This window comes from the organism of the source record quoted next, unplaced genomic scaffold, assembly GCF_019419815.1.
Source record: "Pyrus x bretschneideri cultivar Hongxiangsu unplaced genomic scaffold, Pyrus_bretschneideri_v1 Contig24, whole genome shotgun sequence".
Classification (NCBI taxonomy): Eukaryota; Viridiplantae; Streptophyta; class Magnoliopsida; order Rosales; family Rosaceae; genus Pyrus; species Pyrus x bretschneideri.
Window position 1 is genome coordinate 150,487 of NW_025999546.1, and position 13,786 is coordinate 164,272.

At 37.3% G+C, this 13,786-nt stretch overlaps 1 protein-coding gene across 1 annotated transcript; it reads right to left on the bottom strand.

The window, feature by feature from the left end:
- Nucleotides 1–2,683: 2,683 nt before the first annotated feature.
- Nucleotides 2,684–11,972, bottom strand: LOC103951649 (protein transport protein SEC23). Its single transcript, XM_009363079.3, has 11 exons — nucleotides 11,076–11,972; nucleotides 9,950–10,111; nucleotides 8,801–8,943; nucleotides 7,503–7,578; nucleotides 7,248–7,423; nucleotides 7,070–7,151; nucleotides 6,447–6,524; nucleotides 4,500–4,661; nucleotides 4,127–4,390; nucleotides 3,154–3,258; nucleotides 2,684–3,035 (listed from the first exon to the last, which is right to left on the bottom strand). The coding sequence occupies exons 1-11, from the start codon at nucleotides 11,970–11,972 to the stop codon at nucleotides 2,895–2,897; spliced, it is 2,286 nt and encodes a 761-aa protein (XP_009361354.1). The 3' UTR covers nucleotides 2,684–2,894.
- Between the last annotated feature and the right edge of the window lie 1,814 nt (nucleotides 11,973–13,786).

Here is a 13,786-nt window from a genome sequence, read left to right on the forward strand (position 1 = left end):
TTGGCGATCCAACATAAGAAGGCTTCTTATCGGTCAGCCAAACTCCTCCTGAAGGAATTACACACCCTAGAATTTCCTTTGGGGGATCTTTTTTCTTGTTATATATGATCTTAGTACTGCTGGTGCAGCAGTAGCTGGAAACCATTGGCTTCCTTGTAAACTATTTTGCTGATCGGTTTTCTTGTAAACTTAAGATCTTGGCTTAAACTACTCACTTATGGAGTAGTGTGGAAAATAATAAGGTGTGATATGACAAACCTGTTTGTCAATAACATTTTGATGGTAAAAATATTTTATTAAGCAGTGCATATTATTACAAGGTAAAAGTTAAGGCTAAGAAGGAATGTTGTAAAGCCTTATATATACAAAACTATGAAAGGTATAAAATAGCGAAGAACGTGGCGAAGAAAGCCGTGAGAGAAGCGAAGCCAGCAGGTTTTTTGACGATATGTATAAGCAGTTGGATACCAAAGAAGGAGAGTTGGATATCTATGTATAAACTAGCTAGAGCTAGAGAAAGGAAGACGTTCAGGAGATTGAACCAAGTAAGGTGCATCAAGAATGAGAATGCAAATGTTCTAGCTACAGAGAACGCGGTTAAAGATAGACGGAGAGGGTATTTTTCGTAATCTTCTCAATAAAGGACACAAAAGATGTACTTCTTTGGGAGAGTTGAGCAACTCAAAAGAGTGTAGAAATTACTTGTTCTACCGCCAAATTAGGAAGGAAGAAGTGGTTGTAACTTTGAAAAAGATGAAGCATAAAAGCAGTGGGCCCAGATGATATACCAATCGAAGTGTGGAATGTCTTGGGAGAGATAGGTATAACATGACTCACAAACCTTTTCAATAAGATTTTGAAAACGAAGAAGATGCCAAATGAGTGGCGAAAATGCACTTTGGTGCCTATCTACAAGAAAAAGGGTGACGTACAAAATTGCATGAACTATAGGGGTATTAAGTTAATGAGTCATACAATGAAGCTCTGTGAGAGAGTAATTGAGCATAGACTCAGGCAAGATACATGAGTCTCAAACAATCCATTTGGATTCATGTCAGGGTGCTCAACCACAGAGGCAATCTATCTCTTACAAAGATCAATGGAAATATATAGTGATATGAAAAAGGATTTGCACATGATCTTTATTGATCTGGAAAAAAGCGTATGATAGGGTCCTAAGAGATACTCTTTGGAGGATTTTAGAGAAGAAATGAGTACGAGTAGTATATATCCAAACTATAAATGATATGTATGATGGAGTAAGGATTGTTGTAAGAATTCGAGAAGGACAAACCGAAAGCTTTCCCTTAACTATGGGGTTACATCAAGGCTTTTTGCATTAGTAATAGATGAGTTGATGGGACATATCCAAGATGATATTCCTTGGTGTATACTTTTCTCAAACGATAAAGTGTTGATAGATGAAACTCAGGAGGGAGTAAATGCAAAGCTTAACCTTTGAGGGCAAGTATTGGAATCTAAAGGTCTTCACCTAAGTAGGTCAAAGATAGAATATATGGAGTGCAATTTCAGTGGGAACGGAGGTTCAAACAAGTTAGGGATGAAGATTGGAGATCAAGTACCAAAGAGCGAACCTCTTCGCTATCTTGGATCTATCTTGCAAGGAACAGAGAAATGGATGGAGACCATAATCATAGAATACAAGCTGGGTGGATGAAGTGGAATAGTGCATCGGGTATGTTGTGCAACCATCTTATGCCACTAAAGTTCAAGAAAAAATTTATAGAACGACAATAGGGCTAGCAATGCTTTATGGCATAGAATGTTGGGGTGAAACATCAACACGTACACAAAATGAGTGTAGCAGAGATGAGAATGCTTCGTTGGATGTGTGGGCACACGAGAGAGGACAAGATTGGGAACGAGGATATCCGAGATAAATTAAGAGTAGTCGAAATTAAAGATAAGATGAGAGAAAATCGGTTAAGGTGGTTTAGACATGTGAAACGAAGACCTACAAACACTTCACTTAGAAGATGTAATTACGAGACAGAGGCTCATGACCAATGGGGTAGAGGAAGACCTAAAAAGACTTGGAAAGAGACCTTAACAAAAGACTTGGACTACTTGAATCTAATGGAAGACATGACATAAAACTGAGCGCAGTGACGTTCTATGATTCATATAACCAACCCCACTTAGTCGGGTAAGGTTTTGTTGTTGTTTTAGTGTATATTATTACCAGCTAGATTAGATACATGATTTTTATTCTTTTCCTTTTCTAAGAGATAACTTATTTATTTATATATATAATTTATAGGCTCGAAATCCAAATTCTGCAACGTTTCGGGATGAGGATGAGGTTAGGTCCAGGACTCGAAACATTTTCATTGTAACAAAAGAAACAACACTAGATGGCATTGTGCCCTTAAATTTTATTGGGAAACAAGGAAATTGCAAAGCGTTAGTGAACTAAGTTAGCATGGTTCGTTTTCAAGAGGACAAACAAGACATCCTGCAACATAATTTTCTTTGGCCATGCATCAAGGATGATAGGGTTACACGTGATGAGAGGAAGTGCGTGTATTACTTGATGTCAAACACAATACTTGGCCAAACCATCGTGACGGAGAAATTCCAGCTCACTGTTATTTGGCAGTTCCAGAACAAATACCGACGTACAACATCGTAGCGACAGACATGGATACGAGAACAAGAAGAGTAGTCATAAGGGAAGTCGAATTTTCAACGCGTTTGGAGAACGTATTCATAATTGGTTTTACAAGGTATTGTACTCGAATGGCGACGTAAATTTTAAGATTCTGTATACTATAGAACCCAAACCAAATCAAAATTTGAATTGATTCGTATGCCTTACTGTACAAGGAATTGAGAATCAAATGATACAAAACTGCAGGATACCTTCTTGTGTATTATTGAACTGCTAATCTCTGGAGATGATCCAAGAAGACCTCAAAACTGACATCGTCGGTAAAGATCACATCCCCTCCCGGAAGTGGAGCTTCGTTGTTGTAGGTAGCAGAAGGATTCAACTTTGCCAAAAGAAAACGGGCCTGCGTAATTACATAAAGGAAGGGGGATCAGAGACAATTGTAATGCCACAGCATTTGTACCACAGAAAAACAGGATTTTTTTGTTTAACGCCCATACTACAAGACAGCACCAGATTACCTGAGAACCATGCTGATCGCAAATCACCAGGCGGGGTACTGGAAATCTTTCCTTGATAATTTGATCTCCATCGTCACGAGGAGCTTGTAACAATTGAGCAAATGCCTGGAAGCATAGATCTGCTTTAGAGGACTTGTAATGCTTTTGAAGTTTTTTAGCATTGAACCTTACACTTTTATCAGAATTAAAAGCAACAGAACACAATAAAACTGAATCTGGATAACTCGCAAACCATCATTTCATCGATTATAAACGAAAAACAGTCACCCAGCTAAAACTGAAACTAAGATTAACTATATATGGATGCAAGGACATTAAGAGAAACCACTGAACCACAAACAAAATTTTGAAGCCAATATAGGATTGGCGCCTATGCAAATATGAGTTACTTATGAGACTCAGTGAGGCAGATTAGTAGGTCCAGTTTTCCAAGATAGCCCAAAAATTTGATGGTCATGGATTTTTCACTTCTTTTACCGCAGAAAAGACGCAACAAAATATAGTATTTACTTACACATGAAGTAGTCATAAATCAAAGGCAGCAAAAAAATTGTTCCAAAGCAAAAGATATGGAAAATTCAACAACTGCATATACCAAAATAAGCGTGAGCTTATAGTGCTAATACTTATGCATATACAGATCAGTCTACTATCCGAAGGCAGGACCAACTCTAACACAAGGGAGTAGCTTTAGTAACAAGTTGCAATGTTTTACTTTCTTTTCATCAAGTATAATACATTATATTAAATTAATCAGGAATCATGCAAAGAAACCAATGCATCTAATGTTTGATCTGCTGGATGTCTAGATGCAGCCCTCATTATATTTTATATCTGAATTTAGTCGTGAAGGAAATGATCTTTTAGATTCACTTGTTTCAGACTTGAAACAAGTCTAATGAAACATAGATCCAAGGCAAAGACAAGCTGTTCATATCAACTTCACTTTAACTTGAGGACTGCAAAAGATTACCTGATGTTCTGGCAGGTCCTGATACCCTGCTTTCCGCCATTGTGCAATAGTTGAACCATGAAAAATAACAACAGTAAAGTAGGCGTCTAAAAGCAGAATCCTGTCTGCTGCGATGGCAGCGACGTCAAGAAGTGCTGGTTCTGGGCCTGAATGAAATGAATATGAAATCAATGAAGGCTGAATCATCACAACTGAATTGGTAACATTTTCTCGGTTTAGGATCATTCTGAAGTACGCTGTTTCATCTGGGCTGTTGTTAAAAACCTGCAACACAAGTTCAAGTGACGTTAATCACAAGATCTATATACAATAGCATAACAATGATAAGAACAGTGCTGAAACTAGAAGTAATGTGAAAGACAGAAGTTTATACCTGGACAAATTGAGAACGTCGTAAATGAAACATAAATTGAGGGAAGATTGAAAACCGTGGAGATAAGCTGAAAGAAGAGGGACTGTCCTTTTGGTAATCTCCAAACCGAGAACACATGTGTATCAGTGATTTATCCAACCATCTTATAGGGTCAAACTCTGCCTGGATATTTCATGAAATGACACAAGATTAGTGAAGAGTTCAGTCATATCTTCACAAAAACAATACACACAAACATGTTATAAAACATCAAGTGTGCTGAAAATCACTTCTCGTGAAAGCAACCCAAACATAGTAACTAAAAGGATATGATTCTTTTCCAATTTTATTACAACTAACATCCAAATACAAATAAAGTACTAAAAAGCAAGGTTGTATTTGGGCACTGATGCATGTCTCTGTTAATTCCTTTTGCCAGTCACCTTGTCGCACCAGTATTTGGAGCACAACTATTCAAAAGCTCAATGGAAAAGATTACACAAGGAAAATTATCATCTGATGTATGTGTTCTTTATATTTTCTTGCAGTATACTTTATATGAGAATGATTCTTCATACAGAGATGTGTAGATAATCCATATAGAGCAATTGGTTATATAAACTTCACAAAGAAAATTGACATCACCATAAGCCATCAGCGCAATAATCCACCACAATTAGGAATACAAAGTGATTAACTAAAAATTTCATAATTTTTACATCTTCCAGTGAGCAATTGGTTATATAAACTTCACAAAGAAAATTGACATCACCATAAGCCATCAGCGCAATAATCCACCACAATTAGGAATACAAAGTGATTAACTAAAAATTTCATAATTTTTACATCTTCCAGTGCAAGTTTTTGGACTTTATATTGAAACAACACTTTACCATTCAGCTATGACCCTTGAATTTAAAATAAAAATGATCCTGAAATTAACAGTGAAAATGTCTATGGTTCATTCCTGTCTTTTCTCAGAGTCAGCACCCCAATTCTCCAAATCTAGACCTTGTCAGCATGAGTGATCATTGCTTTTTTTCATTCACATGTACATGCACACGTACATGCAGCACAATATACTATAAGCTTTAACTATTAAATCGCTTTGTGAAACTTAAACATCTATTAATTAATAAATAATAGACAAATGAAAGATTTTCATTTTGAATGCCCTGTGGATTATCTTAAAATTAAAGAAACTCATTCAAAGAAGAATAGAGTGACAAATTGATGTATTCTTTATAGGACTTGGAACTCCATCTGTAGTTTCAACCTCCCCAGGATTTGACGGCAGACTTGAAAAACAACTTACACAAACTTTATTAAAAAAGGAAATACATTCTTACAAAAACATTCATCAAAATTCCTCAGCCCTGTAGGAGTTCTAAGAACATTTTGTCTCACTGGGTTTTCAGGTCCAGAGAGAAAACTGACAAGAAATGTGTTCTTCAACATTCAAATAAGCTCCTTTACCCATGTCCCATGTTTTCAAATTTTGTTCTTTTTCTAATATTAATACTTGTGCATATTCAGTTTCACCCTTGTTTTGTTTGTCTGGTGTGTGTGTGAGTTGCATATATGAGAGAAACAGATAAAGGAAGAATCACCATTTACAAAAGATAAAAATCTAATAAGAATTGGAATAAACAAATTTGGGATTCAAGACCTGAGATTGTAAAGCCTCATTTGTCATCTAGGATTGGCCTGGCTTGGACAATTCACTAGATTCAATGAATGTTGAACAAAAATATGGATACCATCTTGTATATTTGTCCAAGTGAAGGTAAAAGATGGAGAAATCATCAAGAAAACTTATCCCTCCTAATTCCCAAAAAAATGGTAGGACTGAGAGGGACAATGTCCATATTTTTATTCAACATTCATTGAATCTAGTTGACTATCCAAGCCAATCCTAGACAATAAATGATCCTGAAGTGTATAAAACCATGTAATAATAACAATTACCTCACTTTCCATTTTGAAGGAAACTAGGCGTGCCATGACTACAGCAGCTGCTTCTTGGTCAAACCCAGCAATCAACTCCTATAGTATACAACAGTAGCTTCAGATTGCAATTTAAAAGAAAACAATGGATACTTGAGGGAAGTAAAACCAAATTCATGAAGCTGAAATAACTAGTATGTAATCTATACAAAATAATACTTCCACTCATAATCATTAAAAAGTCAACAACCGATGCAATGAAACTAAGAAGCTAAAATGTGCAAATAGAGAGAGAGAGAGAGAGAGAGAGATAGCAAAATGGCCATCAGTTCAACCCCATAGTCTCTTCCAACCAGAATATGCTCAAACAAAAAAATTGCAAGTGGTTGTGGAGGTTCAGTGAAAGCAAAGTTTATGCTATGTAATCAAAAGCAGGTATCACCTATGAGATACAGGAAGGAATTCTACATGTATAAATATATAGCAAGAAATCAATATCTTGCAACAGTCACTATAAAGAAATACCTTCATATATCATATACTTATTAATTTATTAGAGATAGATGTATTAAATTAATCGTTTCTTTGCAACCAAAATAAATGATGCACCATATATTGAGGACATGCTGCACAGAAAAACTTGCCTGAACGCTACCAGGTCCGGCAACCCATCTTCTTGATAGGGTTGTAACACGAAGTCTCATTTGACCACTACTATGCTGATAACTGTAGCAAAATATCTATAATCAGTAAACATATTTCCTTCTATATTAGGCAAAACTAATATAACAACTCAAGAGTTTGTGAGCAAGGAGTTCATACTAAGTGAGAAACTGGAAGTAAAATTGATTGCTAGTGGGTTGAACAGTAGCATCTGGGATTTCCTTCTTAACAATTTCAAATATTAGACATAAAGATGTCGCTTTGTCAAGGCCACACATCTTCCATGCACTAGTGCTCCCCTGACCAACAACCGTGTCCGAGCACAGAGGACCTTTCTGCACAGGGTCACCAGTATAAAGATTTAGGAACATGACCAGCTAAAAAGAGAGATCATTGAAATACTGTTAATTATACCTTCTCAAGCGATGCACAAGGACCAATAATTCCCTGAACTTTGACATCCTTTGAGAAGTTTATCTCAAATATACCACTGCATCAAAATAAAAATAAATCAGAACCCAGTAAAGATTTGTCACAAGTTTAAACATCTGCTTCACAGACGCAGAAAATGACGAAATTTATGCAGTGTTATGTCCACTGCAGTTTGGTACAATATAAGGCCACTATTTTAAGGAGCAATATATAAAAGCTTACTGGAGTTAATGCAACATTATCAAGCATTTTGTTTTAACTCAAACTAATCCATTTGCTTTTCAGAGCAATTAAAACATTAAACCTTGCCACAAATAAAAGAAAAAACTAAAATGCAAAAGTAAATCTTATATTCCTAGGTTGTTGATCTGAAACTATGCTCAACAACAAAGCAACCACACTAGACCAGAAAGTACCAGACAAAATAGTATCTGTACCACTCTACTGATACATAAGCAGTGCAAATTATTAATAGTAAAACAAACTGCCAGTTTAAGGCAACTGCAAAAAATGTTTTTGGAATATGAAGGCCCCAATTGAGGTTGTAAAGAGTCCTAATATGCAGCCCCTGTTCTTTTGTATCACCGTGAGCTCTTCTTTCCACATAGCTCAGATATAGTGTTGCTCATATTCTGACTTTTAAACAAATGTTTTAAAAGGCGAAGGCGAAGCCACGGCATTTCATGAATAGCCCCACCTAGACGAAAGCCTTGAGGTGTGAGGCAGGACCTAAAATTATTAAGGTATAATATTATAATTATCTCCATTGTTATTCGCAAGTGCACAAGTCACAAACAAGTTTAACTCACAAACATACAAAAAAGATATCATTCATCTAAATCAAAGGTAATATCATCTTCTTCACTGCCAAGTCTACACTTAAAATTTAAAAAATAAATAAAAGGCCCAGTCGAACACCTCAAGCGCACCTCGACCACATCTAGGCGACTTTTAAGCCTATTCCCACTGGGCTGAGGCATTTTCATCATCACCCTGCCTCCAAAACCGCCTAGGCGCATCTTTAAGGCATGCTTTTTTAAAACACTGCTTTAAACTAAACCTTTTGTTCTTTCGACTAAAACTCTTTCTTTTCCGCAAATGAAATTTACTTACTTCCTATACATGTCAAGAAAGCCAAAGTATAATATAAACAAAAATATTGACATTCCAACAGTTACAAGCAAGCGAAAGTTTCTAAATCTACTGGGAAAGGTTCATGATGAAATATGAAAATAAACAGGTGCAATTTCCCACTCTGAGATTGACCAAAGAAACCGTACTTTGATGATAAACCAAGCTCATAATCACCCGACTGAAAAATGCGTCTGAGTGAGTCCTTAAACACCGAATGGCCAAAACTTTCAGCAAGCACAACTAGTCCTCCAGTTCTCTCAACAGCAATTTTAAGTTCTGCGATCCCCACCTGAAAGGGAAAATAGCATGCAAAAGAAACATGAAATAATTCTAAATGAACAAAAACCGCCAACAAATAAGACGCCTTGAATTTAATCTGTGAACCCCATAATCTGTGGAACCCCAGTGTACAAGCTCAAGAAGCTTAATAAATTATTTAACTTCAATTCTTTTGGGATCAGGACTAGTCTCCAACATATAGAATCCTTCCCCTTCATATCAATTAACAATAACATAATACCTACACCCTCCGAAAAGAAAATGTAACATAAATAGATTTGTAACAGGCACATTAAATGTCCGAAACCCAAAGATGACTATGGTTAGCAAGGACTAAAAAGAAAAAACATCTAGTAACACTGGTGGTTCTATCTTGTTCCTGAGAAAGGGTAGTAAACAGATAGACAACTTGGACAAATGAATGTCGCCATCATTCGTAAGTGGTAATGGAGATCCCTATTGGAAAGGATTCTCTTTGGCATGGTGTTCTTAAAAGAAAATAACGACTTCGTGGGACTCTAATATTATGGTTAAAGGGCCGAGTCAAGGACATTGGAAACATATTTCACAGGGTACGTTTCCCTTCTCCATTATCTCTGTGCCATGATGGGGAGTGTAGAAGATTAGTGAGACTGTTGGTAGGGGAGCCTCCTTTGTATGCATCCTATCCGCATCTTTACAGCCTATCTAACTCTCATAACATGTCAATGCAATATGTATGTTTCTTCTCTTTTCCAATAAGTTGGAAATTTCATTTTTGTAGAAATTTGAAAAACTTTGAGGTAAGCGAGCTTTAATCTTTACTCTTCTTCTATTAAAGTAGTTCATTACAAGTTGTTAAACCATTTCGAATATGTTGGAAATTGAACCATTGGGGCTTTTTGTGCAATTCTTCTTTTAGATTTGGTATGAATACATATATACAGAAATGTATGGACAGATTCAAGCTGAAGGGAAAGAAGCAAAGTACTTAGATATTCATCGCCACAAAACAGTAGAGACAACTTAAAAATCACCTGGTCAAGGGCACAAGCAAAAAGATCAAGAACATGTCCTTGGTTAACAAGCTGCTTTGATAGTCCTTCATAGAACTTCACGGCTTTATGGAAGTGTGGAGCAGAATCCTTATCCAGGTCCTTGTGAGAACGAATAGGCTCAGATAAGTTTTTTGACACAATCTACAAAAGATCACAAGCAGAAAAGTCAGTACAGTGTGATTTACTATAACAAATTAGTAATTAAAAAGGTAAAGTAGAATTGCCACCATGCTATCGTAAAAGAAACACTAAGCACTACATGGTTAAACTACATAATAATTACAATCTCAACCAGTTAAATTCAAAATTTGGAGGAAAATAATTAAAAATCAATAACCTTAGAAAACAAGGTATATATAGAAGAGGCATCCCAAATATAAATACATTGTCAACAGTCTAACTATCACATGGTACTATTAGACCATATCCACGAAAGAAAGGGGAGGGAGAGAGGTGAGCAGTTGGGAAACGGAGGTCAAGGCAGTTCCACTTATAGTCAAGCACAGAACATTCACAGGGCTAACTGCGAAAACAATCAGGACACCTTTAGCACCACTTTCATTGGTCTTGTATGTTGAGCAAAACAGCCAATTACACAAGCCAAAATGCCATAGAACACACATATTACTGAAAAAAACAACCATTTGCAAAAGCCAAAATGTCAGAACACACGTATTGCCAAAAAGGCATTACAAACCGCCAATGTTCAACTACTAAGCATTTGCCATTTCCCTTTTAGTTTATCTTTCATTCTCTAATGACTTTGCATCAAAGACCCCTTTAAGGAATGCAGTAACAAAAGTAACAACAATAAAGCACCCAAAAGTGGGAAAAGAAGAAAAAGAAAACAACGTGTGTAAAATATTCCCTTCTAATAAATTCCAGTGATCCCAAGTAGCAGGAAAGCTGCCTAAGAAGTTCCTTAGGAGGCAACCACAACCTTCCAACTACCAACCGGGGATAAAATCTCTACCTTACATGTTTCGGCAGACCTATCAATTCTTGCTAACAGCGATCTTTGTAGCAAAAACATTTTACTATCAATCAATGAGACCCTATATTTTTAAGTTTCAGTGCCAACAGAAAAATGGCTAAGAATCCTTACAGCACCCTGGCCTTCTGTAGACGGCCCACCAATAAATGCCATGATCCGAGCTCCAGAACCTGGCACGCAAGCTCCCAACAAGCTGGCAGCAACGCTAAGCGCGGTGCTGGTGCACCGGGTGGCCCTCTGATCCGCGGGCACCGGCCAAGGGTCCTTCTGCAACTCCTCCAACACTGAATTAAGCGCAAACTCACAATCTGATGCGGGCAACAAAAACCTGGCAATGCTCTCGGTGCTCAACCCGTCACGGGGGCCCGCAATAACCCCAGTAGCCGGCTTCGGCTTCTTGAGAAAGAAACTCATCTGTTCAAGCAATTGCTCCTTGTTGACGTCCTTGGATCCTTTGAAAATGTAAGTTTTGGGGACACTGGGGAAACCCAATTCGTGGACATGGACGAAGGTCCCGAAAGTGATGAGCCCCACGAGAGAGTGGTCCGGGAGGAGACCGAGAGCCTGAGACAGAGCGGACTTGAGAAATGAGAGCTCCTCCTCGATCATGCAGGTGTCGACGACGAAAATAAAGACCGGAGGCAAGGTGGGTTTTTCGATGGACGAGTCGTACTCGATGGTGGTGTACTGGGGGAAGAGCTCGGCGGGGAGGTTCTCGTCGGAGATGGAGGCGTAGTGGGGAGGGAAGTGGTTGCGGGTGAAGCAGAAAGGGCAGATCCAGATCTTGGCGGCGTAATCGACGGTGGAGAATGGGTTGAGGACGGAGCGGCAGGTGCGGCAGCGAAGGGGGGCGTAGGGGAGGACGGGCATGGAGGGGAATGGCTTGATCGGAGTGTAGATGGCGGAGACTGGGACTACGCTGTTGGTGGACTCTTGCTTCGTGCCTGGGATTACGTTCCATGGCATTCGAACCCCGTCTTGGGATTCCAGGTCCATAAATTCACTCATTGTTTTCTGGACTTCGGGATTTTCAGGTGGATTACAAGGAGTGGGAGAGTGGAATTCTGGGTTCCTTTTTCTCTGTGTTGACGGAGAGGGAGAGAGAAGAAGAAGAACTCGAGTCTCAGTTTCTCACTTCGTCCTCAAAAAATATGACTGAAAATGTTATTGGTGAAATATATTTTAGATTCTAAATGTAATTGAAGTATTTTTAGTGATTGAAGCATTTAAGTATTTTTTTCGTAATTCATTTGCATTTTTAATATGAATTGATTTCAAAATTTCCTTCAATTTAAAAAAAAATACTTCCTAATGAGCCATTAATTTTTTAAGAGTAAATTGTAGTCGGGTCATGATGACATGATCCCTCACTTCCAAATGAGCCATTTTTAGTAGGCTAAATAGTCAAAATGGTCCCTAAGATTTGAATAACTCATCACTTTGATTCTTGTGATTGAAAATCAATAGAAATGGTGTCTATCATCCATCATTTTGATCCTTCGGTTAAAAACTCTTTGGGCAATTTTCAAAACTTTGTAACTCAATCATTTTTTAACCAAATTCGACCCATAATATATCAAAATGAAGATAGGAAAGTGTCGAACGTGATTATACCATTTGGAAGCCAAATGGTTGCCGAAGATGGCCAGAAAATAGCCTCAAAGGTGACTAGTTCGCGAGAAAACTGAAAAACTCATCGGAAACTGGGTAAACTTTAAACGTTTATAAGTTCTTCAGTGCTCAACGAAATCGAGTGATTCAAAAACTAAAATCATACTTCTTGACGCGACAAAGAGAATGGTATCCTTCTCGATGGCTAAATCGCCGTGGTTTGACCGGAAAACGGCTCGAAAGTGGTAACACGAAAATAGTTAGCCACTTTCGAGCCGTTTTCTAACCAAACCACGATGAATTAGTAGTCAAGAAAGGTACCATTATCTTCTTCTCGTCAAGAAGTATGATTTTCGTTTTTGAATCACTCGATTTCGTTGAGTATTGAATAAGTTATGAACGTTTAAAGTTTACCCAGTTTCCAGTTTTCTCGCTGACCAGTCACCTTTGAGGCTATTTTCGAGCCATTTTCGGCAACTAATGGGTTCCAACACTTTCCTATCTTCATTTTGATATATTATGGGTCGAATTTAGTTAAGAAACGATTGAGTTACAAAGCTTTGAAAATTTCCCAAAGAGTTTTTAACCGAAGGATCAAAATGATGGATGACAGACACTATTTCTATTGATTTTCAATCTCAGGAATCAAAGTGATAAGTTATGCAAATCTCAGAGACCATTTTGACTATTTAGCCTTTTTAGTACGATTTACTCTTTTTTTTTCAAAGCTTAAATTTGTGTCTCACTTTTCTAGGAGTCGGCCAATTTCATTCAAGTTAAGTTATGTTATGTTTGGTAACATAAAGGGGTATTTTCACCATTTTCTATGAAATTATTAATAAATACTTATATCAAGAGACAAATATTTTGATAAGTTTTTATCACAAATCATTATTTAGTCTCTTAATTTAAAATTTGATCAATGTTGACCCTAAAATTAACTACCGCACATTAATTTGATCCTTGTTGTCCCAAATCCGTCAAATTTTCTAGTAATTTATTAATGTGACTCGTAAAAGGCCCATACAATCAATGATTAAACGCCACGTATCAATATAAAAAAAATTAAAATGCAATTAGAAACCAAACAAAATAATTTTAGAAATAAAGAAAACACAAAAAACAATGATTTGGCTATTGCTCTGGTCTCTGCGTTGGACCTACGAAGAAAAAAATGGGGCAATGCTGCAGCGGATGAGGTTTCGTTTCTC

What these genes read in the sequence shown, in the direction of transcription:
- LOC103951649 (XM_009363079.3), bottom strand. Translation starts at nt 11,972, where the DNA reads ATGAGTGAATTTATGGACCTGGAATCCCAAGACGGGGTTCGAATGCCA. An exon ending in GAGCTTGGTTTATCATCAAA is followed by an intron (nt 7,579 to 8,800) that starts GTACGGTTTCTT and finishes ATTTTGATGCAG; the next exon opens with TGGTATATTTGAGATAAACT. An exon ending in TACTTCCAGTTTCTCACTTA is followed by an intron (nt 7,152 to 7,247) that starts GTATGAACTCCT and finishes ATTTTGCTACAG; the next exon opens with TTATCAGCATAGTAGTGGTC.